Below are 27,316 nucleotides of genomic sequence, written 5' to 3' on the forward strand. Positions count from 1 at the left end.
TCAATTTATCTATTCAGTTGCATTGTGCCATAAGAAATATTAGTGCCTACCGAGGTGTAAAGCTTTGGTGACCCTGAACATGTTCCTTAGCCTAGATTATTACAACAAGTGGAAAGAAATATCTTTTCAAGAAAAATAGCTGCACTGTTGTGGTTGTACTCTTAAGCTGTGCAGTTGCAGTACAAACAGCCCTGGAGATGATCAATTGTTCCCCGCGGTTGGTACTGGATGATTAAGTATCCCCTTTGTGTGTACAGCATGTGCTCTTTAACCCTATAGTTTATCATAAGATGCTTGCTGTGTCATTAGAAAATCCCCCTCTGCTCTTAGTGGGTGTGTCCCAATTCCTTGGAGCTCTCCTATTTAGCACTGGGTTGGGAGGTGATGAAATATTTAATCCTGCTGAGAGTCTACAGGAGAAATCAGGCTTTAATTACTGTCCCCTATTGAGAGCAGAGGTCAAAGGGCAGGTGGAGACGGTACACGGGAGCCACTTAAGTAGTTGCAGAACAGCAGAGAAATAAATGATTAGACTTCACGGAAGCCTCAGCCAGAACACTGTCGATTTGATTTGAACTATAATAGGACGATGCAGTTTTAAATATAATTAATTTAATCTCTAATTATCTCTGCTGTCAGTCACATTACTCATCAAGTAAGATGGATAACTATCTGTTTTTAAAGACATAACCCATGAAGGACTGCACGTCTGCATATTTCCTTTGGAGAAATAAAACACATTATACTCACAGTAAATATTTGCTGTAGCATGTACACTGATTCTCAGCTCGCTCATATTAGTACTTTATATTCCAAATCAATCTGCAGACAGTGAAACAAAAAACTAGCGCTGGCTCTCCCTGGGTGGCTCCTTATGATATGATGATGCAGCTGTGCTACGACTTAATGACAGGCACAGTATGAATAGAACTGGTTTCCTTTCCTCAGGCAAAATACCAAGTGCCAAAGGCTATGAGGTTCCAAGGGTAAAAACTCTTGTAATGTGGAAATCTAATTCAGTGCTTCTTCTCCACAGAATATTTACAGCACCAAGAAACCGAAATCTAGCGCACAATACATTTGCAATTTAATAAAACAGTTTTGTTCTTCTCTGTAACTGATGGAGACAATAAAACCTCCTTTACTGGTTTTACTTAAAAGAGTGTCAGTGCTAAACTGCTCTCCTGCTATAAAATATTTAAAGTAGAACACTTACTATACCATTTTCACTGCAACGGCTTAAATGCAAAACTGACTCATGAGTTTAATGGTGGCAAAAATACACGTTGTTCTAAAAACCTTTTTTCTGTAATTAGTGCAAGCATGTAAATATGCCCTTGAGCAGCTGACACCTTGTGACCTCATGCTGAGTTCACAATTTACATCATGAATCATTTTGACAGACCAGAGTGATTTAGTCATTTCCTTGATTTGGCATGACATGAATGAGCACCGAAAAAACTACAACAGATGAACAACTATGGCTCTGGTAGCAAGAACAAAAATCCTTTGTAGCTCATGTCTCTCTTGATATACCAATTGGGGGAATTGCATTCACATTGATGATAGAAGGGGCCTTCAAATCATTTACTAAAATATAATCACTTAAAGCAAAATGCCCAAGTACTCCAAGTACTTTAAAAAAAAAAAAAGAAAAAAAAATGGGGGGTATAATATTAATATATGCTCATTTTGAATGCTTAATTGACATATTAAAGGATACATCCGCTTGTCTTTGTACTTGATCAACTAAAATCCCAAAGTGACAGGAAAGAGTATGAAAGCTACAAGTAGTCAATGTTGCAGTACTGCAATTGTATCATATTAACTTACAGTACTGTGCAAAATTTAGGGCCAGCCTTCTTTTTCCCACTTTTTTCCAGACAAATGAGAAATGGGTGCAATGACTTATTGGTACAGGTGCAAGCATAAATGGAATTACAGTATAGGCAAAGGACAAACGTTTGTCTAATCCTAACAAACTTGAAAGTCAATTTTTGGTATGACCATCTTTATTCTTCTACACGGCCTGGATTTTCAAAGGCAAGCTTTCCTGTCATTTCTTCAAGTAGTCCTTCAGGCTTCTTGAAGGACAGTTGAAATGTTTCTTTGGATGTTGGCTGCCTTTTGTTGCGTTCTCTGTCAAGATGATCCCACACTGCTTCAATACTGTTGAGATCCATGCTCTGTGTTTTTCTATCAAGGTATGCTTTTATTGCATTGAAATTGTGTTTGGGATCATTGCCAGCTGAAATATCAAGGCTTTGCTAATCAGTGGATTTCCAGATGGTATTGCACGGTAGATGAAAATTTGATGGTATTTTTCTGCTTTCATAACTCCATCAGTTTTGACAAGATCCCCCAAACCATTGGCTGAAATGCATCTCTGCCATGCTTTACAGATGACTGTAGACACTCTGTGTTGTACCTCATTCCCCTGACCTCCCCCATGCATATTGATAATAATTTAACCCAAAAATGCCAATTTTGGATTCATTACTCCGTAAGACATGTTGCCACTTATTGTCAGTCCAGTTATTGTGCAATCTGGTATACCTCAAACATTTTGTCCCCATTTCCGTTCCATGAGAATGGCTTCTTGACAGCCACCCTGCTACTGAGGCCCTTTCTGACGAACGGTGAACAGTAGACGAATCAACTGAAGGTCAGAACCATGTCTCGGGTCCTGTGTCAGGTCTTTTAAGGATTTGAATTTTTTTTTTCCTGGAAATTAAGTTTTAGGGCTGTCACTTGTTTTGTCTTCTACTTTCCAGTTTCCTCAAACTTTTTAAGGACACAGTGCACACCATGCTGGGATTAAAAAAAATTGCCAGCTGATAGCTCTTTGGCAATCACCTTATTAGTGCAAAAAATGACATTTTAAGTCTGTCAAGCTAAGTTATGATTTGCAGTTTTTGTAGATTCCATTAAATCAATTGCAACAAGCTACATGTTTTTCCCCATCAGGCTCTCTGTGATAAAGTACCTAAATATAACATTTTATATGGTTTCTTTTCCAAGTTGTCTGTTACATGTAGACAACTGTCATTCATTCGTTGAGTTAGGATCCTTTTTAGTACTTGCTAGATGGTTTTAACCCCCCCGAAAAGTATTTATCCAAAAATTATCAGGTATGAGGGCTGGACTAAAAATGAGTGAAACATCAGCCAATGTTCAATGAAAAACTTTAAAAGACCTTTAGAAATCACGGAGAGGGATTGGACAAAACCATAAAAAAAATTTAAAAAAGGAATTAGGAAAAAACTACAAGGAAGTCCTGCTCTGTGGAAGCAAAATATAAAGAAATTAGGTGCAGTTCAAGACTTTTGCACAGTAGTTTAGTTCAAGTTTCAGGACATTTGTGTGAAATTTTATAGTAAGTAAAAATTCTTGAATTCTTGAGAATAACAATTGTTTTGCAACGTCATAAACAAACTTTAAACATTTACTATGAAAATCCAACCAATTCTTTGAGTCCACGTACTTTAAAAAGTTAAGAATTGGCGTGGCCTGTGTACAGACCAACAACCCCAGTCATGGAAAGCATAAAAATGCTCTAATGTCACAGTGGCATGACCTTTGGATACCACAACCTAATCAGCTGATCTTTGCCTCAAAGTTTAGAATGGCACAGATGGATTGACTGACATCTCAAATGTATTCAACACAAGCGTAATGATGCTTAATGCCAAAGCCATTGAAATTTACTCTCCGACAGAAGATGGAAAGACAGAGAGAAGGAAGGATGAAGTGAAAAGCTGTACCAGATGAATGGTATAAGCCGTTAAAAGTGGTCTGTCAGAATGGCCGGCAGGGCAGACCTGTATTCTTGGTGTAGCACTGCAACCTGAACTGACACCAATTAGGCCTCCTCCAGCCTTGCTGTCCGATAGATTTCAGCTCTGTCGCCATGTGACGCCAACCAATTATGGCGAAATCGACTGGATTGTGACCTGAAACTCTGATTTATTTTTCATGTGGGCTGATAAAGGGAGAACTCTGGGCAGTTTGAGTAGTTGAGGGAACGGGGTATGGGGAGCATTTCAATCACTGTCTCTCTCACTCTAATGCTAATCGGCTGGCTCTACAGTATACGTCTGATTTAAGAGTGGTTGTAAGTAACACACTTCTCCTGACCCAGCATCCTTCCTCTGTACCCCTGTCTTCTTACTTTTTATATTTCCCTGGTGTCCATAAAGCTATAAAGCAAACAAATTAGAAAGTGCCATAGATTACATTTGCCATTAAATCGTAAAAAGCGCTGAGTTGTGTCATGTTTAGGCACAGCTATTAGCGTTTGCTCTGCTGTGATCAAAGAAAGTTAGTGCTTATTTTAGTACTGTAGAAAATCCTTTAACTGATTTCAGGCCGTGGTGAAGTAAAGAAAATCTGATGCTACAGGGTAGAAACTATATGGGAACCCGGCCTACTTTAATATGGAACTGAAATTTGTATATATTATACATTTTTCTGTTTATGCATATGCATTTAAGCTTGCTCAAGGCAAAGGTTATGGCAGAAAGAGAGGACTGATTTAGTGGCATGAATGATAAGGAAAGCATCTCAAATCACTTATGTCTGCATCAACATGTACACATCTATTTTGATGTTACAGTGTGAGGAGGCGTATTCTGGCCCTGACGAGGGGCTATTGCAAACATTAGTTTAACGCGACATGACTGATAGACAGTTCGCTAATCCTCTTAAAGAAACAGTGTCCCCTCTGGTAAAAATTGTTCCCGGCTATGCGTGTCATCCCCAGAGATTAGAAGCAAATTCCAAGTTGGAAATGTTATACCGATTAGCAATTACACAAATGAAAAATCGACTGCCTCCCTCAGCAGTGACAACGTCTGCCCAGATCCATCTGAAATATGATTTGACGTCAGCATGACTGCAGGATGCTGAAGTGAAATGGACATTTGTCGTCTGTTATGCCTTCCTTTTTAACCTATCGTGTGATCTTCCAGAGCGCTCCCCCTTCCTGTATTACAGCAAAACATCTGCTGTTAGAAACTCAAATGTCGGGAGCTCTATTACCTCCTAAACTCAATCAGCATGCAAGATTGCGTTATCAAATCAAGCCCCGTGCTGCTTTGCTCTGTAGTGCTGTGGATCAGTGTTCTCCCTTGTCAAATCCTTATTTCACAGGGGCTTTAAAACTGATTTCATAAAGTGTTCAATTTCAAAATGAGCCACCCACTACTCTAGAAAAGATGGCTACTCCTGCAACATGAGCAGTAGTGCAAAAATAAGTAACTATAGTGTGAAATTTAACTCCTTGATTAACAGAATCTCTCAGACTGACTGGATCAGCCAAGTTCAGAAGTTTATGACTTCAGGCCATTCTTCCAGTTTCTCCAGGTGCTTGGACATATTTGCAGCTTTCGACGAACCTTAACTTTAAATCGCATCTCAGCCGTCTCACCCTTCTAACCCAAAAGAGATTAGAGAGGTTGTTATTTTTTCAGTCTGGGAGACTCATATGAGTACATTTATCATTACTGTCCAGACAGGAGATCCCAAAAGACCGCCTAACTCAACTCCTCTGAATGGAAGCTACTTTAAAGTCACCTTAAAATTTCAAAGGCATCGTGTGTCACTTGAGCTGGGGGTGGAAAACACCTTCAAAAGCCTGCCAGTATCTTGTCTTGGACCGGCATCATAATCTCCCCTGTTTGCTAACCTACACCATCTCTTTTCTTTTGCATTTCTTATTTATCGAAGCACTGGACGCACACATGAAGGCAGAACAGGCAGTGCACTGGCCTTTACGTCCTGTGAGATTAAAGAGAAGTGAGAAAGCGGGAATAGAAGCGTGTACCTGAAAACCTCTAAAGTTTAGACATGAAGAGGCTTTGCTGTGATCAAAGGATTCCTCAATTAGTTTTGAGGTGTATTTGTGCCATGTACTGAACCCTACTGATGAATTTTTTTAATGGATTGTCTTGAGACTCATTAAACATATATAATCCTTAAAACTAAGCGTCTCTATCAAAACACGCTATTTTCTCTGTATTTAATAATTAACAAGCACTGAATGTGCGAGTTTTAAAGCATTACTGCACAGTTGTGGCTCAGAACAGAACGGGTCTCAAACTAAAGTCGCTATCTCCAAAGCCCAATCCATTTCATCTTTTCCTGAGGTGCACATGCCTTCCAACGGGAAACAAAAAGAGGAGTCCAGCATGCTAATGAATGGAAGCTCCAATTCACAACACACTGTTAATTATAATTAGGGGTTTGTAATTACTCAGCTGAAAGAATGGCAGCCTGCATAAGGCCTTCTGAAGTGTACCTGGGAGAAAATTAAAAAGTGATCACTCTGTCATTCTTGCTCAGGCCCCTCTGTTTGGCGCTGGGGCATTAATCTGGGCAGCTGCACATACGGCAAAACATGAGCTGACAAGCCTGACTAAAGATCTCCTGGCTGTAATCTTTAAAGGAATCAGATGAGTTGATGGTGTAAAATTGAGTTTTACAGCAAGCCCGAGTGTTCATTCCCACTCACTCCTCTCAGTCCTGGTGGCTGGAATCACAATATGTTACTGGCCAAGAATATAAATCAGTGCTAAAAAAAAATAAAAATAAAAAATAGGTTCTTCCTTTGGAAAACTTGGAATGTTAATTCACCACATACTTCTAAAGGGTGCATGACAGTGCGTGCATCCAGTGAGCAACCCCAAACCTACCCCTGTTCTTACAGAACCTGTTCTGGCTTCCCACTGTTCAGTTGTGTTTGATGTACTGCCTGGCAAAGCAACTTACCTGGGCATTGCTAGTCAGATGTTTTATTATTCTGTGCACCCCCAACACAGTTGGCCAGTACTAACTATTTAAAGAAGGAGCTCAGCAGATAGATGGAAAGACCAATACTGCACCCATCTGTTTAAGGCAAAGCTACATCCACCTGCCTGGAATCCAAAGCTCAATAATTAACATTTAATATCTTGTTCCTGCCAATGGGGAGATTATTTTTTAATTTTGCACTTAGCCAGGCTAATTGATTGTCCCGGCTTCCAGAGCTGAGGTACACTAATACAACCAAACAAATACAATTGGAAAATAACAGAAGAACAAGCGAGATGAACTCCTGCCAGAACCCTGCAGCGGCCTGCATAAACCCTAATCATGACTTTTTGGCATTTGAACAAAACAACTGTACCGTTTCTTTAACAATGACTAATAAATGCTGCATCAAGCAGGCAAAAATCCTACATTTCCCCGGAAGCCTGTGATGACTCCGGGTGGGCAGTCTGGTACATAAAACAAGTGCAAAGGGAAGAGATCCTGAAGCTAGGCTCGGCTACCCCAGCTTTGTTCTGATCTTCAAAGGCTGTGCTTCTCTTTCACAGGATCAAAATCCACAAACAAACAAACTCAGATACATGAAGTAAGGTACTGAATTTCCCTGGCAACTTTCCTTCATGATGAGGCATTGATAAATACAGGCTCTTTGATAGCTATTTGCTGTTGATGATATTTTAATATGCCATTTTGTCTTCTTTTTTTTGACTGTGTGCTTGTGGGTGTTATTGTGAGAGCCTACCTGACTGGGGCACCTCTGCTCTGTGCGGGTTTAAGCAGCACAGTGACTGTGCTGTCTGTCTGGTTCAGAGAGGTCTCCTGGTCATATGCTGGCATGGATGGAGCTAAAGAGGAAACCAAGCAGAAGTTTTGTTTTAGTTTATAATATAATATGCAATATAATATTATAATAGGAGATGCATTCATCAGGCATAAATCCTGCTACAAATTCAACATAAATGTATAACTGTAACAAATTTAGCTTTACATGGCTATAAAATGCAAGATAATGTAGTCATTTTGAAACCACAATGTAAAACCATTTTGTATAATGTTCAATTTTTTACCAACGAATATACAATATAAAGTCCTATAATCCATCCCCAGAGATTGTGAACACATTCACCTTATGCACCCACACAATAAAATTTATAGTCCTGACTTAGAAGTAGATTAGCACCTCAGTTTCCCATCAATCTCCTGACTAAAAGGCATCCATTTCTTTCACGAGCCTGGCAATAAACCACCGAGCGCGAAGTTGACCCTGTGACACACTGAATGACACAACCTCATACACGCGGTACCTTCATGCATAACAGCAATTATACTGTATATGAGGTTGTGTTACATTTTTAACTGTTTTAATATGTTTGCAACATTTTATTTCAATATCATACAACGGTAATTTTAAACAGTCAACCATTAACGTCTGTAGGGACTGTTTTTATATCAGCTTGGCTTATATACATTTACATTATATCAGATGCTGCTTTTGCAATTGTCAGCATTTTGCTTGCTTTTGAAAATAAATTATTAAATTAGGCAATTTGCAAAATGAAACATTAAAAAAGCATCAGTTTTCAAAAATTAGAACAAAAAAAAGAACTACAAAATATAAGAGTACATGCAAAGTACACAACAATCCAAGTTTGTTTGAGTGAAAGGAAATAACATTTTGCTTTCACACATTTTGACATAAGACCTCTGGAAGCAATAAGCAGTACACTGCTCGTTTGGCATCGTCCACACTGTAACAGGTCTTGCTGTTGACCCCACTGACCTGAAATCTTGGTGGTGAACTGGGTGATGACAGGGGGGCCATAGCCCTTGGCTGTGCTAGCGCGCAGGGTGAAGGAATACGTAGATCCCGGGTAAAGGCCTGTGAACATGTGGGTGGTCTCGTTACCCAGCTTCACAACCTTCCCACTCTGGTTGGAGAGGTCCAGTTCAGGGTCAAAGGAGCTCACCGCTTTGTAGGAAATCTAGGAAGGAAGAAAATTTACATTCTCACCGTGGCCTCTGGTACTCCGCATTCAGCACTGTTTATCATGAATAAGATTGGTATTCATACCACAAACGCATTTTGCGTTTTAGGCATTTAAGCGACTCACCAAGCTAAATCATGTACACGTCCTTACCGTTTTGCGGTTTTGCATCCCAGTCGCGGTGTGTGTGTTATCATACTTTTCCAGTCTTTTTCCCTTCTGCAAGTCTAAAATGCCAAGAAGCATTTTTTAAAAGTCTCATGCTGCGTTTCCTCACTTGCGTGACCCTGAGTTACCACCCTATTTAGGAATACCCGTACAGTAACTAATGCAATCATTTCACCAAATACAAATGGATGCTGCCTTCCACCAGTGAAACAGACGAAATGATTTGCACATGTAATGCAAAAAAAGCTTTGTGGAATTTGGATTTAATTCTAAAGCCAGTGCTTCAAGCAATTTTTTGAAAGGTCTTGCTTTGTGCATGAGCTTCTGACTTGTCAACAAGGTTTTATGCTTATTTCCAAAATTAGGGAAGTACAAAAGGTCTGTGGAGACACGCTGTCTCATTATATGGGTTAGTATTGTCTGTAAAAGCATAGGTACATATTTTTAAGGCAAAGCTGATGCAAGCTTGTGGTTTCAAGGAGGGAGAAAATATACTTAATGTATTCCTTCTCCATTAATGAAAGCAGGGAGCTCTGGAGGGAAGCATTAAGGTGAGTGTTTTTGCTAATATCCATTTTGAATAACTGTAAAGTTCCACTTTAAGAAAATGCCTCTGCTCGTAAAGGAAAACCTCCATTATAATTCCAATTAAGGAACACAAAGGGAGTTTGGAGTGCTGCATAATTTGTGTCCATCAAGTTTTGAAATGCTTCTAGGCTTTCTCATTTAGTCTTTGTCTCCAAAATGAGCTTGTGATGCCAAATCCTATATCATAACTTTACAGGAGAGGAATTTGGAATGACTTGTCAACACTGGGAATATGGGCAGGCTTTTAAAACCATAACATAACTCACGGAAAACAAATAATAGAACTTATCCAAGAAGATTAACTGGCCCATTTGACCATATATATCCCGATTTTCTGACCCCACTGGTTTAGATGTGTCTGACAGAGGTAAATGACCGTATAAAGACAAACAGACATGCCTATAGCACCTCTGAAAAAAAGCAAAAATAACAATGGAACATAAATTCTATTCGTTTAATTTTGTTTGTGAAAAAAACACTTAAAAATCAGTTGAGTTTTAACTGACAATAAGTCAAATATGTATTAGAAAAACACTTTAGTACAATGCAGTGTATTTTTGTAATAGTTCGTGTTGCCACGATTGGCCGCTGAATTGAAATTAAAAGAAAATCTGCCGTATATCTTTCAGTAAATGTTGGCTCATGTCTGTCAGAAAAGATGTCAATAAAATAGCATTCACGGAGCACTGGTCAAAAAAGGAATGGGGCTGAAGTCTCTTTGATATCAAGCCTTGTTAGATATATTTCACTTTGAGTTCTTTGATAATGTCAAATCAAAGCAAGGTCTTGACTTATAAGAAGCAACTTCTGGAGAACACAGGCAGAATAGATTCAGGGTTACTTTTCTAAAACCAGACTGGGATGTGGGATGAGGGGAGACACCTGGAGCGAGTCGGCGGCTTTCTAGGTTTTACTTGTCTGTCATCCCTTTTTAAATGAAGTGATGTGAATATTAAACCCTACACTGGATCTTTGGGAAGGCCAGAGAATGTAATACATTTAAATCCTACTCCTCACTTATGGGGCCCTAAACGATCAAGCCTCTTTACATCTTAACAGAACAGTGCTATCATAGTCTTTGTTATGATCCTTCTTTTTTCGTTTCTTTTTCCTTCCATTTCTTGTTTTGCTACCACCACCTGTGTCATTATTGTGTCATTATTTCTAATTCCAAAATTTCTGACTGATTTTGAAGATTATCTCATGTAGCTTTTTGCGTTTTTGTCCTCTTCCTACCCTCTTATCTAATTTTCATCTGCACGTTATGATCCTTCTTCACCGAGGGCACAGTACTATGAAGCAAGCTCAACATATCCATCCTTTTTCTTATCTGGCTTCACTTAGCCAAACATCAGTGGTCACATACATCAACTCAGTCAAGTCAACGCCGGGTTTTCAAATGTAGCTATGAGGGTTCCCATGTTAGTGGTCACATTGGTTGCATAGGGCCAGTCACAAACACGGACAGGTCTGCAGACAGCAGAGTGACACATTTGACAAAGAACAAAGAAATTGTTCTCTTATCACCCAACAAAACGTCAATTCATTTATACGTATCTATATTCTTTGTAGACTGTTCTTTTTAACATCCTGTTCTCTAATCTTGAACGTAGGTCTAGAGTTTGTTACTATGGCGATGTACCTCAGTGAATTAAAATCACCTCTGAAAAAATGTGAAATCCAGGTTAAAATCAACCTAGAAAAGCTGCCCGGCTAAGATCTGAATGCTGCTTTGTAGTAAAGCCCTCAAATGTATGGTTAGCCTGTGGGATTTTCAGGCGATCTCATGTGTCCTGTGTTTCTCTTCATCATCGCTGGTTTCTCCTTTTGCAATTTTCCAGTGTGGACCCGTGCCATTTTGTTTACTGGATTTCCTTTCTCCATTTCTCCATGTGAGTTTTAAAATACTGAATCCTTAAAAAAAATTTTTATTTTAAATGCCACAAATACCATTAAAGTACTTGGCTCTCAGAGTACAGATGCATTTGTGGTTTCTAGTGTTTCCTGTAGTAAAATGGGAGGCAGAGTCTTTATTTATGGAGCTCTTCTCAGTTGAGGTTTAGGAGGCAGACACTCCCTCGTTTTTAAATTGGGGCTTAATTTTTTTTTTTTCCTCTTTCGACACCGATGAATTTGATAAGCTCATAGTCAGGACCAGCCCAAGTGACCCTGAACCATCACTTGGTTATGCTGGTATAGGCCTAAGTTGCAGTGGGACTTCCCTTTACACCGAGCACCTTTCCTCTCTGTCACTCTCCTTGCATTTATATTGCCACTATTGCATGTCATTAACTTTGTGTCTTCTCTCTCCCCCACAGTTTGTACCTCTTCCTTTCTGCTTCCTCCATTTCTCCGTTCTGCACACATTTCTGCCTCATCAGCACCGTGTTTCTAATCTGTGGTTACTCCCCAACCTGAACAGTGCATAAAGTCTGTTTTTCAGTGCTTAACGTTTTTCCCCCTTCATCTCTCCTCTTATTTTAACAAGTTGAATAAGAGGAGAGAGGAACATGACTATCTGACATTTAGTTGAGTCAGATGGTCATGCTCCCTGAGCCTGGCTCTACTGCAGCTTTCTAACTATTAAATGGGAGGTTTTCCTCCCCACTGTCACCAAGTACTTTGCTCAAACTACATCATGTGGCTGCTCTCTACAATATTTCACGACCAATACCAAGTTAAAAGCCCCAAGATTTGGTGATCTATGTCGAAAATTACATTAAATTCCATTTTCTTCTAAAATAAAAGCTGATAAAAGTGATTCAAGGTGAGGTTAGAAAATCTATAATGCTTTAATGTATATTAAAACCTGGAAATGGCAGGATGTCAGTGACTTATTGCTTTCCTTTTACTAGGCACATTACAATGCTGTTAAGGCTTTAAAGACAGAAATAATAGCTGCAGCATGTAATTGATGGAGTGGGTTCATAAACTGAAATGCATTCGCCTCAATATAAATGAGAACCTGACAAAGTGGCGTTGCAGCCGTGCTATTGGCTCTAAATGCTTTTACCTGTATTATAAAATTTTTAAAAAGATAAACAACTAAAACATGATGCTCTAAAGGCAATTAAGTGTACTGGAAACCCACCATTTCTATGGACATTGTTTTCCTGCTCTCAGCTGACATCTCTTAGTGCCATGCAGCCGTGTGCGAGACATAACACTCCACTAAACACACTTGAATAAACAAGGTCTTGTTATGCTTCTCACTTTAGATCTCTCCGCTTTGATTCAGATGTCCCTGTGCTGTTGAGGGGAAATGTATTTTACATTTCAGTCGTCTTATTGTATGGCAATAAATGGAGCAACATATGCAGCAACTCTATTTGGATTATTCAATCGGCTTTCCGTGAGTGAGGAACGTTTCTGTCGATGCTCGATAACCTAGTCAAAATACCAAGTGTGTGCAAGCGAGGACAGGAAGGAAAATCAACAGAGAAAGATCAATCTGTGGGAAAGGCTGGATGATTACTTCCACCTTAAGCTGGTTAAGATCAATGCGTACATATAGTGCGAGTGTGTCTGGAGACTGTATTATTCAAGACTATGAAGCTCCTGGACAGCGCATACAGGAGCTCGGTGGAGTCTAATGTCAACAACAACTCAGAGCTGATTTGTGATGCATGTGGGTTGTTCATGAATCTAAAATTCTTTAGAGGTCATTCATGTGTTAAAGAACAGAAGATGATAGAAGCTTGCAGTTTAGATGTACAGTTGACCACATTTGGACTGCGCTACATTTAAAAAAGCCTGTTTAAAGCAAGATTATTATGAAAACTCTGAACAAAGTAAATCTTCCATAGTGCTTTGGGTTTAACCTGCTCCACAAGTAGGCTATAACTAAGAGCTAATATGGTTGATCTAATTATAACCTGTTTTACTGCAGTGCATAGTCAAGATGATTGCACTTTAATGACCTCAAAACACAGACCTGAAACATCAAGTAGATTACCGAGGCATAAGTTCACATTAAGTAGGTACTGAAAGAGCCAATTGTGATGATTCTGTATTAATTAAGAGCATAAAAAGACTAATAGTTTAATGCGTAAATAGCAGCTTTGTGAGGCTGAACCAAAGCACATCAGTGCTAACATCATCAGAATAAGACACTCACAATAACAACGCTGACTTACTGATATTTGACATTTACCAGTACCCGACTCGTGCAAAAAACAAAGCACTCTATACTCGAGGCTGCCACGAATCATCATTAGCACTAATTTGTAAAACTAGGCAGCCAATTGGACAACAAAAATTTTAAACTAATATCTTTTGCTCAGGCAAAGGACAAGGGATAATCAAAGTTATAAAAATCCATCCTCGGGGCGAAAGCTTAACAAAGAGAACATCAGTGAACACTAATATTATAACTAAACCAATAACCAACCTGCTGAATTTTGCTGTCAGCCCAGTTTGCTCACTTTATAATTATGTTAATCCAATGAATACATTATTTTCTTCCCCATTGTATCAGTAGGGCTGGAGTTAATTCGCATGATTTGAAAACATTAAACTTTGCAGTGCTTAACAAATTTATTAGACCACCCGTGATAAAAACAAGAGAATAAATATTATGAATCCTAAAACTAAAAATTACACCATTACTAACTGACTCCGTGTTTTTACAGCCGTGTTTGAGCCGGCACACTGGACTTCAGAAATTAATTGAGCGTAATGTTCTACCACTGAAACAAAATTGTCTGTTCAGGTAAGCAAGTAAACAATTGAAATGCAACTGAAAACAACAATTTGGCATCTTAATCAAAAATTAATAATGTGCTTTACTGGTTTTTCCACTTTTGTGTGAAACAGTAAATTTGAAAATTCATGGAGAACAGTTAGGTTTTTGGCATTAAAATACATTTACATTAAATAATTTGCCTAAATCAATTTTAAAAATGATTCAGGTAAATAGCAATATTGTTCATTTAAGGCGTCCTTGGCATAACCCTACATTAGGTGTGGTCTAATAATAATAATAATAATAGTAATAATAATAATAATAATTAAATGTGTTCAAGGCAAAAGGCAAAAAGCCATGAGCTAAATCAAAGGAGTCTGTTTACTGTTCGAAAGCGTGGATAGTTTCTTAAGCACGTTGCTAGCGACTGTGTTAGTACCTCATACTGAGTGATGATCCCGTAAGTCTGCGCCGGTTCTCTCCACTTCAGGATGATCTTCTCCTCGTAGGCACTGCCCTGAATGGACTCCAGAGGAACCGCCCCAGGCACTGTGGGAAATGCGTACATGTGGTAATAACTACCGAATTAAGCAGTAGTTTACTTTAGTTTTGTTTTTCAATTATTATTTTAATAGTTTTTTACCTTATTCTACGGATTAGCTTTTAACTGACCTGTTTTTTAATTTCTTTTTTTAAAATACTGAAATTGATTGACTGCTTTCCAAAAACTGTAGCTGAGTTGAAATCTTCAAGGACTGAAACAAGTTTCTAAAAAGTTTTCTCAGAAGAATTTTCTTGCCACATATTTGACACTTTTCACCTTTCTTAAGTTAAATTATTGCCAATAAAAGTTGATGAAAGCAGCTGTAGCCCTTTCCACTATGATTTACTAAGCAAAGCACCTTAAACTAATGTGCATACCAAAAAAGGCTTTTCAAGGATGCGCGCTAAAAATGTGAGAAAGCCAACATCAAATGCAATTTTTTAAACTGGAATTTGCAAGATTATTTGAAGTCAGTGTTACTCAAGACACTGTTATACATGTTTTACAGCAAACCTGAACACTTTCTTACAGATAGAAATGGATAGAAAAGATGAAGTTGTAAACCCACAGGAACAGCAGGAATGTTAATCTTACTGCAATGTTTACTTGTACTGAGATACTGCCAAAGAGATCTAGTCCTTTAACCCCTCATGTGAATTGCTTTCATTCTTTAAGCGAAAGAGACTGATGTGGAGATGTACTTTTTTTTTGGTTTAAAGATTTATCTTGAACACAACTAGAGCTACACCCTGCCTGTACACTTTCTCCCATGGGACCCTAAGCACACAGATACACATACAGAAACACATATCAGTCAGATACTGAGAAACAGTTGCCACTTTCAAGTTTCCAACCAGAGATATCTGAGCCAGACATGACTCTTTTCTACAGCTGAGCCTGTTATCTGGCGGCCGGGGTTCCTTGAGACTTCTGTAGAGTTCATTTCCTGTGTCTGCTGAGGCAACACAGAAGATCTTTCATCTTTCAAGGAGGTGAAACAACTATCCGACACAGAGGCTTACTGTCTGACTTCTGTGCTCTCCTGAAAAATATTTGGAATATCCCAGACTTTGTTTGTGACTGTGATGAGATGAGAACCTACACATCCTAAAGATCGAAACATCAAAACTGTAATAACAAAAGCAAGTTGTTCAGCTGTTGAAGACACATTTTCTTTTATTAAATGTTAAGAGAAAGTGTGTTAGCGTGCCATATACATACATATACACTGACTGAATTTTCTACAGTAGAATCCAGTAGTAAATTCAGTCAGATCCATCATTTTGAGAAGTAAAGATCAGATTATTGAAAGAAGAAATTAAATGCAAGTCTTTGGGGGGGGTTGTTTTTTTTTGAAACAATGACATCTAATATAGTTAGTACATGTCTGTGAACAGGTGGCGACACAACACCTCCACATACACAGCCTACTATCTTAGAGCCTATTTCTTAAGGAAATAAGACTTTTAAGCTATTTACATTTATACACACTGTTACGACCCAAGGTGACCTCAGTGTGAGGTTTCCTGTGTGCTTTGTGGTCTCTCTGTGATGTGATTTGATGACAGAAAAACTGGCCAGTGTTCTGCAGGGCTATTTAAACCCCACCTTCTGAGGCCTTGCTTCATCTCTTCTTTTGAGTTACTGTCTTAATTGTTTTTTTGCCAATTGACCCATGCACCACTTTACACCACTGACATGGACTTACACAAATCATGATTATTATAATAAACCCCTGGTAATCCCTGTTCAGTTGCTGGCATGTCTCCATTCTTTGTTGTGGCCTATGAGCAACTAAATTGTGTCTCATTTGTTGCATAGTGAATTTAACACATCGGACTGTAACAAATGCCACGTCTCTACCCCCAATGTCAGTATCACAAATCCAGTGATGGAACTGGTGTTTAGCTCAGTAGGATAAGAAATGGGGAAGCTTGAACTCACAAGTATGAGTCAGAATTGAGGTGCACGGTTATTTTTTTCCTCCACTGTTGAGAATGTTTAAACTGCATTTCGTTTTATTATAAATTATTAAGCATTAATAGAAAATATTTGTCTCTCTGAAGTTAAAAAGTAAATTAAATATGTCTAGATGATGTTGAAGTATCTTGAACTGATGTCGGCATAATTTCCACAACTTTCATTTTGGAATAGACATTGACAAACACAGAAATGTCTGCAATGTCTGGGTTTCAGTGAGTTTTAGAATGCAAATATCATCTAAAAGTAAATCTTTTTTTTCCTGCCCTGTAAGGCTTTATAGTTGAGCTAAGAAAAAAAAAAAAATGGACTATTGATGTTACTTACCATCCTCATCGGTCTGAACCTCCAGCTCTGTGCTCTCCTTGACACCCTCCGGGTTGCGCAGCACTAGCTTGACGCTGAGGTTGGTGAATGGAGAGAGATTGTGGATAGTGTGCTGAGGATCGCGACTCTGAGTGTCATAACACACTTCCTCACGCGTCTCCTCCTTGCCGGCTACTCTGTACCGGTACTGGACGGTAAGGTTATAGCTGTGGCAGCGGGTCACGTTATAGCCCAGAGGTTCCCAGCGCACTGTAACCTGTTTGGACTGGATGTCCACCACTTCCAGCCTCCGTGGGCCGTGCATAGGCTCTGGCGAAATCGAAAGAGAAGGAAGTGTGAACTTACATCAAGATAATCAATTGGGTCATATTAAATGCCAGGTGTTTCAGGCCAGATGCAATAAAATCAAAATTACTGAGGTTTACGTGGGTTAGAGAAAGCTCCTTTTCCTTTGGGCCAAAATTATTATTATTATTTTTTTTTAAATCCAGTAGTAGATTTTTCATAACACTTTCATTCATATTAAAATACCACTTTTTTCTGTTTATAGTTCATATTTCCAGAAAATATTTCAAAATTTCAAAGGCACAGACTGATACTGAGCATTGCCAAATCCCATTACCGTTGCTAACTTGGGCTCACAGCAACTAAAGGCACCAAGACAGCACAGGTCTGTCGCTGGAAACCCTCAGCAGGTGGTGTATCATCCCTTCAGAGCGTGCCATTCCTCTGCTTCTTCTGCCTTGTCCTCCACCTTTTCTACTCTATTTTCCATCTCGCCCAGTGGCGGTCAGCTATTAGCACCACACTGATACAGAGTCAGCCAACCTGTCAATCCAGGCAGGACACAACCCCCACCGCTATCCTATCACCTCTAATCACATACACTGTCTCCTTGCCTTTTCTCTTCCACTTTATCCATTTTCTCTCTCCTTCCTTCTCTCTCTTTCTCCTTTCCCCACCTATTTTCCCCTCTTGCACTCCCTCTCTCCCTCCTTTCCTACGGGAGGAAAGCAGCCCAAGCACAAGGTAATGGGATCAATTTCCATTCCAGGTTAAATTCGCAGTCCATTTCTCTGGAACTTAACACTTTACCACCTATTAGGAAGAGCCAGAGCTCAATTTCCCCGTTCCCCAGGAGACACAGTCCAGCAATTCAGAGGCGGCCACGGCAGCCATGTTTAACATTCTAGAGATGTGTGAAGGGAGACTGGACTCAGGCTAGAGCACGGTGTTCATTTTTACAGATTGTATAAAAGACAGAACAAACAAGCAAGAAACCAACAAACACTGTTGGCATTATGATCACAGACGTTTCTTTTTGTTATCTTCCGCTATCCAGCGTATTACTACTGCGATAAAATGTTCAAGGTTTATCGAGAATCCTTTCAAATGATCTTGCAGGAGTTTGAGTAGCGCTATAGAAAATCTACAAGGTAGAAATGAACGGTTTCAAAAAAAAATTAGGTCATGACATGTGAAAACTCAGGCCTGTACAAGTGGAAAAAGGGCTCCTTGATGAATGAAAGATCGAACGCCTGCCGATTTCACGAGGAGAAACAACGGATGTGATTTCTCCTGCACTTTTACAGACAGGATGAAATAGCATTAGAAGAGCCTGAAGGAGACAGAGGAAGAGCAGTTGAAGGCAGATTGGGAAAGGGATGTCAATGTGCAGTATATAGTACATGAAATACAAAAGGCTACAAATGTGATGCCTCACAAAAAGGCATAATCTCCTTCCAAAAGGGAAAAAAATGGCATCTATGATATATTCAAGACAGATTTGCTACTATAGTTCAAATAAAAGTAAACATTCCACTAAAATTCCTCATTCAGCACAAGTATCCAACAGCTTTAATCGTGACTTAACAAGCAGTTGAGAGAATATAGAGCTATCTGGTGTTGGTTTACTTGTGTTTTATCATTTCTTAGCCTGAATTTTACTCTGCAGCGAATGTCTTACTCTGCAGAGTAAAATGCAGTAATAATATAAAAAGTGGTGTGATACTTAAGAAAATGTAATCACACCCTCCAAAAACAAACAAACAGACAGACAAAAAAACAAAAAAAAATAACAAAAAAAAAAAGATTCTAAGGAAAAACTGGGAGCAACTGGCAATGAGAAATAGGCTTCTTCACTCGATTGCAGTGTTGGGAGAGCCATCCAGAAAATAGAAGTTTAAACCCCTTTATTTGCGGAACTATCTGTTGGCCGCACTCTGTAGGCAACGGTTACACTAAAAGCACAGAGAATTGCAGGGTGGCCAGGCACAGAAATCAAATTAAACCAGATGCTCTCAGAGTTACAAATGCACCAAAGTGTGAATCTCAAACAGACGCGCACAAGCGACTGAGAGTTAGTCTCATTTCTGGAGCGTTCAAGGAGAATGTCACACTCCCATCTTTGTGGAACATCATAGATAATGTCCACTGCACCCTAATTCGGGCCAATGGAGAGCTGCCAGGATGGGAAGCACTTGTGGAAAATATAACTGTGCTGAGAAACAGCCGTAGCCCCACGAAGAAGGGACATTAATTTATTTGTGTCTATTTGTTTTACTGGGGGTAGGATTATTAGACGTATTCTTTTTATTTTTAGGTGTACAAGTCGCAGGAAAGATACACAAAAGAACATCGGCCGTTTGGAAGCAGCTTTTATAATTATTCTATAGCCTCTGCCTGGTGTTTTGTAGAGAAAAGGCTAATTGTTTGTTGCCCCACTGGCTCCCTGTAGTGCAAATGCCAGCTGTCTGAGGGAGGCAGTAAAACGAGAGGATCTGTGGCAGAACTTGTAACCCATGATTCAGAATGACTTCATTGCTTGCATGAACAACAAGGTGCCTTATCCGTTTTAGAGCCCGGTCATAGATGACTTTGAAGAAAGAGGAAAAGGAAAAAAAAACGCCGTGCATCCTCCTCCCTCACTTAATCTGAAATGAACAGGTCAGGCTGAATGGCTGATATCCTTTATAAGTCCCTTCATGAATAGATGAAGACCATGCAGCCATTCTCAAATGGGCCCACAGGCCCGTGAATGACAACTGATGAGATGAGCCTATTACCCCAGTTTACTGTGGCTGCAAGTTTAGTTTTATTGACTGAACAGTAAGAGGCTCAGTATCAAGAGCACAAACAGAAACAACAACAAGGAATAATAGGGCTAGCTCTGAAAATCCATACCATTTTTTTCCTCCCCACAATGCTCTCAAGCTATCACAGTCTCAGGGCGACATTGGGGTGAAAGTACTAAAAATATGACTCCAATATCTCTCCAGTATGGCAGATATTTCTAGTGGAATAGAGTTATAATAATGGCTATGAAAGCATCCCTTGGAGCAGGAAATTACTGAGGTCTATCTTATGCCAGGGCACTCAGAATGTGCTCCAGTGAGAGCCAGATTGGTATTCCAAGCGGTGGACAAATTATCACCTGCCCCACACTCACCGATGTAATTGAATAATTTGAACTTGACATTTACATAGAACTATTAGTGATTTTTTGTCATTACAGTCTGACATTTAAATAATGTTTTTAGAAATTATCAGCACATTATTGCGTCTTGCTAATTTGATTGGGCCCTGCGTACATGCTACTGCAGCTCATGCGATAACATGATTTTGCCAAACATTAAATAAAAAAAAATTATAAAAACAACAACAACAACAACAAATAACCGCATGTTGCAACTGGCTGTCCTAGAGGGGGCTTCAAATGGTGCACTTAGCCCCTGGGAAGAGCAAGACATTAGTCCTGGATGAAAGGAAACAAATTGGGCATGTCTGGAGCACAGCCACTTTACTACTAGATGAATGTGTGTGTGTGCGGGCGTGTGTGGCTGTATAAAGGGGACCATGTGTGTACTCTTGTGTGCTTACCATCTTATGAGTGTAAAAGAGTTTCCATATGCGTGCACAGCAGCACACGTCTGGTTTCTCAGCATCTTTCTGGCTATATGTACAGAAGAGCGATTTACTTATCAGATTTTCCTCAGGCTTCGCAGCATACGAGCCATTCGGAAAGCCGGGATCTTTATCAGATCCACATCGATTAAGAGAAGAAAAGCCTGATGCTGGCTTAGACTTCCATCTACCTGCTCAGCAAACAGACCCAGAAGGGGGGGGGGGCGAGAGAAAAGCCTGTTTCCCCAGTGATTAGAAACCCCCAGCAAGTCAATGTGGCTCCCTTGCCTGTTCACCGTCTCATCAGGCTGAGGAAGAGGAGGGGAGTGCTTTGACTTTCACAGGATGGCCCGTAGATGGTCTGATTCCTTCGCGGAGCATGTCAACCGGAGCTTGTCACAAGAAAGTACAGCTGTTGGAGACGGTACCATAACAACTTGATGACGGTAAGATTAAATCCCGTGTTCCGTTCTAGGCAGTCAGGCCTGGTATTGCCGTCACTTATCTCTCTCTATTTTGATTTGTTATTCTTTCTGTTGTGTTTGAGCTGGGTGGGCTGGGAAACAAGCACATTTGTTTGCCTCTTTCTATTACATCTCACTGATAGCACTATGACCATTGAGGTAATGACATGGGTTTTACACTTAGGAAATCATTTTCATATCCGACAGAAGCAAGCAGTAATGATAGCTTTTGATAACCGACAATCAAAGCTCCATCACCCTCCTAGAGTGCTTCTCTATGCAATCCTCTGGAGGAACAGAACGACTGTTTGACTCTGTGTGTGTATGTGCATGCGTGTGGGAAGAGATGGAGGGAGTCGGTGTGTGGGTAGATAGGTGGGTGAGGGGACTGGAGAAAGCAAGCTAAGACAGAGAAGGGGTGGAAATGTCAAGGTCTTTGTTGCCATCAAATGCAACAAGTAAAATTAGGCCTCAGAACTGACGTGTGTACACATATTATAACTGATGGCACTTTAAAAGGCACTGTACATGGACATCTTGTGATCCAATACAAGCATTAGTCAGAGACAAATGCTTACATGCTCAGGACACACACACACACACACACACACACACACACACACAGCTCAGACACCTTGGAGGCGTGGATAATCACAAGGATTTATTGAATGGTGGTGGTCGCTCCTCACTCTATCAAGTCCTTCTTTATAGGCCCAGTGATAAATGAGACTGCCATGATGGGCGAGTGTGAGGGGCGGAGGGGCCTACAGTGCTCTGGATCAAATTGAAACCACCGAATGAGCCCGGGCGCCGGACCAGGCCAGGCTGCCACCTTGTCTGATGAACCCCCTGAAGCTGTAGGGGTGGAGATGAATGGGCGAATGCTTTCCTTTTCACAGAACTAAAGAGAAGGGGACGGTGAAAGTAAGACATTCTCTACCAACACAGATGATGTATGACAAGATTCATGACTGTCAAGGCATATCTAGTCCTTTCCTGTTTTTGTAAACAACCACGCTACTGTATGCTGGCCTCAAAATGCCAATAAGCTCAACGGCTTGAAAAGAGAAAACTAAGAAATACTGATTTTGTGTGGAAATGTCAAACTAAATATTCAGTTTTTGGATTATGCTGACATGCTGAAGACATGTCGTCTGACACAATGGAAAGCTGTTTATTACTACACTTAATGGATACAATATTCTACACGACCTGACTGGAAGCCAGAGGGTGGGGATGAATATCATTTAATTGTTCCAGATATAAAAATCCTCTGAAGCCGCATTTAAGTTCATGCATTGATATAAGAGTCTCAGTTCTGGTTTATATCAGGGGGGGGAAAACAACATAGTACATTAAAAGCCAATGCAACTATTGTTAATGTAGTTTAATTCATAAACACTATTTTAATATAATACCAGTTCACACTATAGAATTATGTTTAAAACATAAGTATACCATACTTGCAAGCTTTAGCCAATAAGCAGTCAACGACTAAGTCTGTGAAAATGCTTTTATATTATAATAATAATTATAATAATCAAACAATGATAACAAAAAAGGCCAATTTTTATATACACAAATCAACAGACAAGAGAAATCTTATGCATGGAAGAAAAAAAAAAAAGTCTATTTCCATGGAATCAATACAAGTTATTTACTACCATCATGTGTTGTAACATTTGGTCAGTGCAGTAGTTTAAAACCCCCCAAAAAGCTCAAATGAAGCCTGCAGTTATTATACATTGACTGTAAATTAAAAGAACAAACCTGGCAAGTGTGTGTCATGAGGTGAAATAAAGTGCAAGTCTACAAACCGGATGAAAACAAATGGGCAGCCAGTTGATGGAACGAGCAGAGGCAGCTGAGGAGGAACTGGTTAAATCAATCTTTCATTTTGTTTCCACCAATATGCTGTGCAGTGATTGGGGTCAGGGTGACAGGCAGAATGACCCCCTCTTCCCTCATCCGTCTTAACACATACATGCCCACACACCCATCTCTCCTGTCAGAGCAGACTTTGTCTTTTGTGTTCAGGTTCCTCGGGAAATGGCTGCGGATAGGGCTTACAAATGGGAAGAACACAAGCCCTCATTTACCAATGGGGACGCAATCTCTACAGGAGCAGTGGGAGGTTACCAAGGTGATTCTTCAACTTCAGTACTACCCAGATGGCCCTTGTGCCACTGTCATTTGTCGCTAAAAACCCACATGTGTCGTATTCAACTCAGGGTGTTACCCACAGTGTAAATCAAAGTGAAGCGCTTGACTTTGTGAAATGGTTGCTGTGTTTTCTGAGCCACCCACTTAGGAGATATGAGATCCAAGATCTAGCTATCTAGGTGGGGGAATAGAGGGAATAAATCGCAACCCTTCTGACATTCATGTCCTTTAGTTGAGGAGTAGACGCAGAAATGTTCTTCAGTTAGAGTTATACAACCAGACTGAGTGAGTGCTTGTTGGATGCCTAGGAAGGGGAATGGGACATCTATAATTCAGCAAAAGGATGGAGAAAATCTGTGACAAAAATTACAGCAGATAGATCATGAATAATTAATCAGGGAGAATAGAAACATTTAAAGACCTTGAGAAGCATTTCAGTTCAAATTTAAAAACCGCAGAGAAAAAAAAAAAAAAACGTAAAATCTTCCTGCCGAGCCTGACTAAACTACCGCTATTTATCATCCTCCTGAGGCTCAAGAGTAGAGGTTACTAACAACCTCGAAGATAATTGTTTACGAGGAGCTGAAGAAGCAGCTCTGGACTAGAAAGAGACCGGGTTTATGTGGATATCACCACAGTATCATTTATACACATCTGTTCTCAGGACTTTCAATTCTTCCCTGTCGAGAATAGATGGATGGAGTGATGAAGGCGAGGGAAATGGTAACAATAAGAATAATAATAATGAACTGGCTATAAATGCAAATCTTTCGCACACTCGTTCCTTTCCCACAGCAGTTGTTTGAAGATGTGTCCTTGAGAGGAACACAATTTACCTTTTGCAGCACCAATATCATAGAGCACAATTCACCATTCTACTTCCAACTGCCTGTGATAAAAAGACTTTTATTGTGGTCCTCCTATAACCTTCCTGCACACCCCAAACTCAATCTACCCTGTTTTCTCTGACTGACAAAAGGACACAAATTCAATGGGCCTCAAACTAAGGCTTTTCATTCGCCTTGCAATAGGCAATATATAAACCCTATAGGTCACATGACTGGCCGCTATTGTGGGTGACAAACTGGACCAGTGTTATCCGAGATAGTAAGGTGAAGTGACTTTCTATTCATGGCTCAAGGCAACAATAGTGTTAATTAGACACACGCCTGGCAAACAATTCCTTTCCTTTCCTTTCGGGCTGCGAGAGACAAATCTGCTTAATCTCAACCTTAGCTAAAAAGCAACCATCATGAAGGGATAGATCTCACCGAGGAAAATTGCCCTGTAGACATGCATAAAGCTTCTGACGGGAAAAATAGCAGTTACATCTGACAGATCATCACTCTCCCTTTGTTGACAAAATGTTTGGTTAGACAAGAATTGGCGAGGCAGAATATAGTATACCGATTCAGTTAAGTGTCACTGCAAATGACAAAAAACGATGAAGTCAACATGCTTCGCTCTACAGCAATAATATCCTCTAATTTGGAAAACTACAAACATTTTTCTGAGAAGGGTTTGTTCATTCAGTTGAATTTATATTAACCTTTATCTTAACGTAAGGCGTTTAAATAGATGGTGCTGTGAAAAAAATATAATCCTGATTTCTTAGTTTTCTGTATATTTATCAAAATTCTATGTTATTCAGAGATAACCTTTGTCAATACAAAATGCAGTTTTTCAATGATGGTTTTATTTATTTTATTTCCAAACCATCTTGGACCTGTGTGAAAGGGTAATTGCCCCCATGGTAAATCATAGATAAGTGTGATTAATCACAGTTTTGGAAAGCTGAGTTCAATTTCATTAGCCACACCGAGGCCTGGTTATGGCCAGATCTGTTGAATCAATAGTTAAATAGAACCTGAGTGACAAAGTCAAGTAGACTAAAATCTCAAAAAGCAACAGATCATGTCACGATCTAAAGAAACTCAAGAACAGAAGAGAAATGAATCTATCGGTCTGGACTAACTATCTATCATTAACTATGAGTCTGGAAAGAGTTACACAGCCATTACAAAGGCCCTGGGACTCCAGTGAACCACAGTGAGAGCTATTATCTAGGAAAAGAAAAAGAATAAAAAAGAAAATCAAGAAAACTTGGAACTGTGGTGAACCTTCCCAGTGAGTGGTCGGCCTACCAAAATTATTTGAAGAGTAATCAACAATCCATCCACGAGGTCACAAAAGAACCCCCAAAAAACATCGAAAGAACTGCCGGCCTCACTTGTATTAGTTAAGGTCAGTGTTCACAATTCAACAATAAAAAGCCTTAACAAAAACAGAGGGGTCCTGGGGGAAATCACTGCTGACCAAAAGAAACACAAAGGGTCGCCCCACATTTGTAAAAAAACAAAAAAAACAAAACAAAAAAAAATGTCTTGATGATCATGAAGACTTTTGAAAATATTCTGTAGACTAACGAGACAAGCTGAACTTTTGGAGGGTTTGCATCACATTACACCTGGCATGAAACCAACATGGCACTTCATAAAAGAACATGTCAACACTCGAAGATGGTGGTGGTAGTGTGATGGTCTGGGGTTGGTTTGCTGCTTCGGGACCTGGACGACCTGCCGTTACTTTATGGAACCATGAATTCTACTCCTTACAAGAAGATCCTGAAAGAGTAATTTAGGCAATTTTCTAAAGTTCAAGCACACTTGGGTTACACAGCGGCAATGAATGGCTCAAAATGTTGGTACATCACAATGAATAAAATGCTTGCACCGAATCCAGTGTGTCCTGTTTTTCATAGCTTGAATAAATAAATATGTTACTGTAAAACATTAACTGAACAGTGGGCAGGTTGAGGAGGCAGCATTTGAGTAGTTAAGGGGGCAATTGTTTTTTAAAAACAATGAATTTTATAGTTACTGGGGTTAATAAGCTTGATTATCTGAGATATTTAAATGTGACAAATATGCAAAAAAAAAGTAGAAGAAGAAAGTAGAAGAAATTAGGGATTGGGAAAATACTTTTTCACGGCAGAGAGAGAGAAACCAAGTCATGTCACCTATTCTGTGTGTCCTTAAGCTTTTATAAAAGCTATTCAGAAGCCTTTCTGCTCTGACTCTTATTTTTTGAATATGCAGTTTAAGTGAAGATCCAAGGCTGTAACACTTCTTTAAGCTAAGGTCAACAGTAAATTGTCACAATTTATATAAATCTTCAATGTGCCCATAGAGAAATGCACTGTTTTTCCCCCCACACACACACATTCCTTCACATACATACCGAAGACTAATGTCATGAACGCTGCCACAAAAGGTCCTTCAGTTTGTTCAGTGTCTACCCTTTGGCACATGGAAGGGATGGGTATTAAGCTACCAACCCTACATTTAGTGGACCACTTATTGCCACCAAAGCTTTGACCACCCAGTGCTTCCTATTGGAATATTAGTGAATCTTATTTTGTAGCACTGCTGAATTTTAACCTCAGAATTTCTTAGAGCCAGACAGATTTCTACAAAACCAATACATCTTCTAAGAAGTAGTAAATGCTTGCAATTACTTTATATAACTGGTCCTGAGTCCAACTATCCCCAGGTCAGGTCATCAAATCTTCTTGTCTATCAAAATAAATGGTTTCTTGACATATTAAGTATACATTGGATTAAAAAAAAGGGGCCGTTTTATACAGTGTAGATTGCACTTTTCAAAGCCTTTTTTTTGACAGTTGAACAATGGTAGAAAAGGG

At 39.6% G+C, this 27,316-nt stretch overlaps 1 protein-coding gene across 9 annotated transcripts in view; it reads right to left on the reverse strand.

The window, feature by feature from the left end:
* Positions 1–27,316, reverse strand: part of LOC102212695 (protein tyrosine phosphatase receptor type M) — a 162,202-nt gene that overhangs the window by 59,757 nt on the left and 75,129 nt on the right. For all 9 annotated transcript variants that reach the window (XM_013909825.1, XM_013909826.1, XM_005729068.1 and 6 more), the window contains exons 8-11: positions 17,084–17,392; positions 14,672–14,781; positions 8,588–8,789; positions 7,550–7,652 (exon numbers count right to left, since the gene is read on the reverse strand). In XM_013909825.1, the coding sequence (XP_013765279.1) occupies positions 7,550–7,652; positions 8,588–8,789; positions 14,672–14,781; positions 17,084–17,392 (724 nt within the window). The remainder of the gene's footprint in view (positions 1–7,549; positions 7,653–8,587; positions 8,790–14,671; positions 14,782–17,083; positions 17,393–27,316) is intronic.

The sequence above is a fragment of the Pundamilia nyererei genome, unplaced genomic scaffold (genome assembly GCF_000239375.1).
Source record: "Pundamilia nyererei isolate P.nyererei 1_Seehausen unplaced genomic scaffold, PunNye1.0 scaffold00031, whole genome shotgun sequence".
Classification (NCBI taxonomy): domain Eukaryota; kingdom Metazoa; phylum Chordata; class Actinopteri; order Cichliformes; family Cichlidae; genus Pundamilia; species Pundamilia nyererei.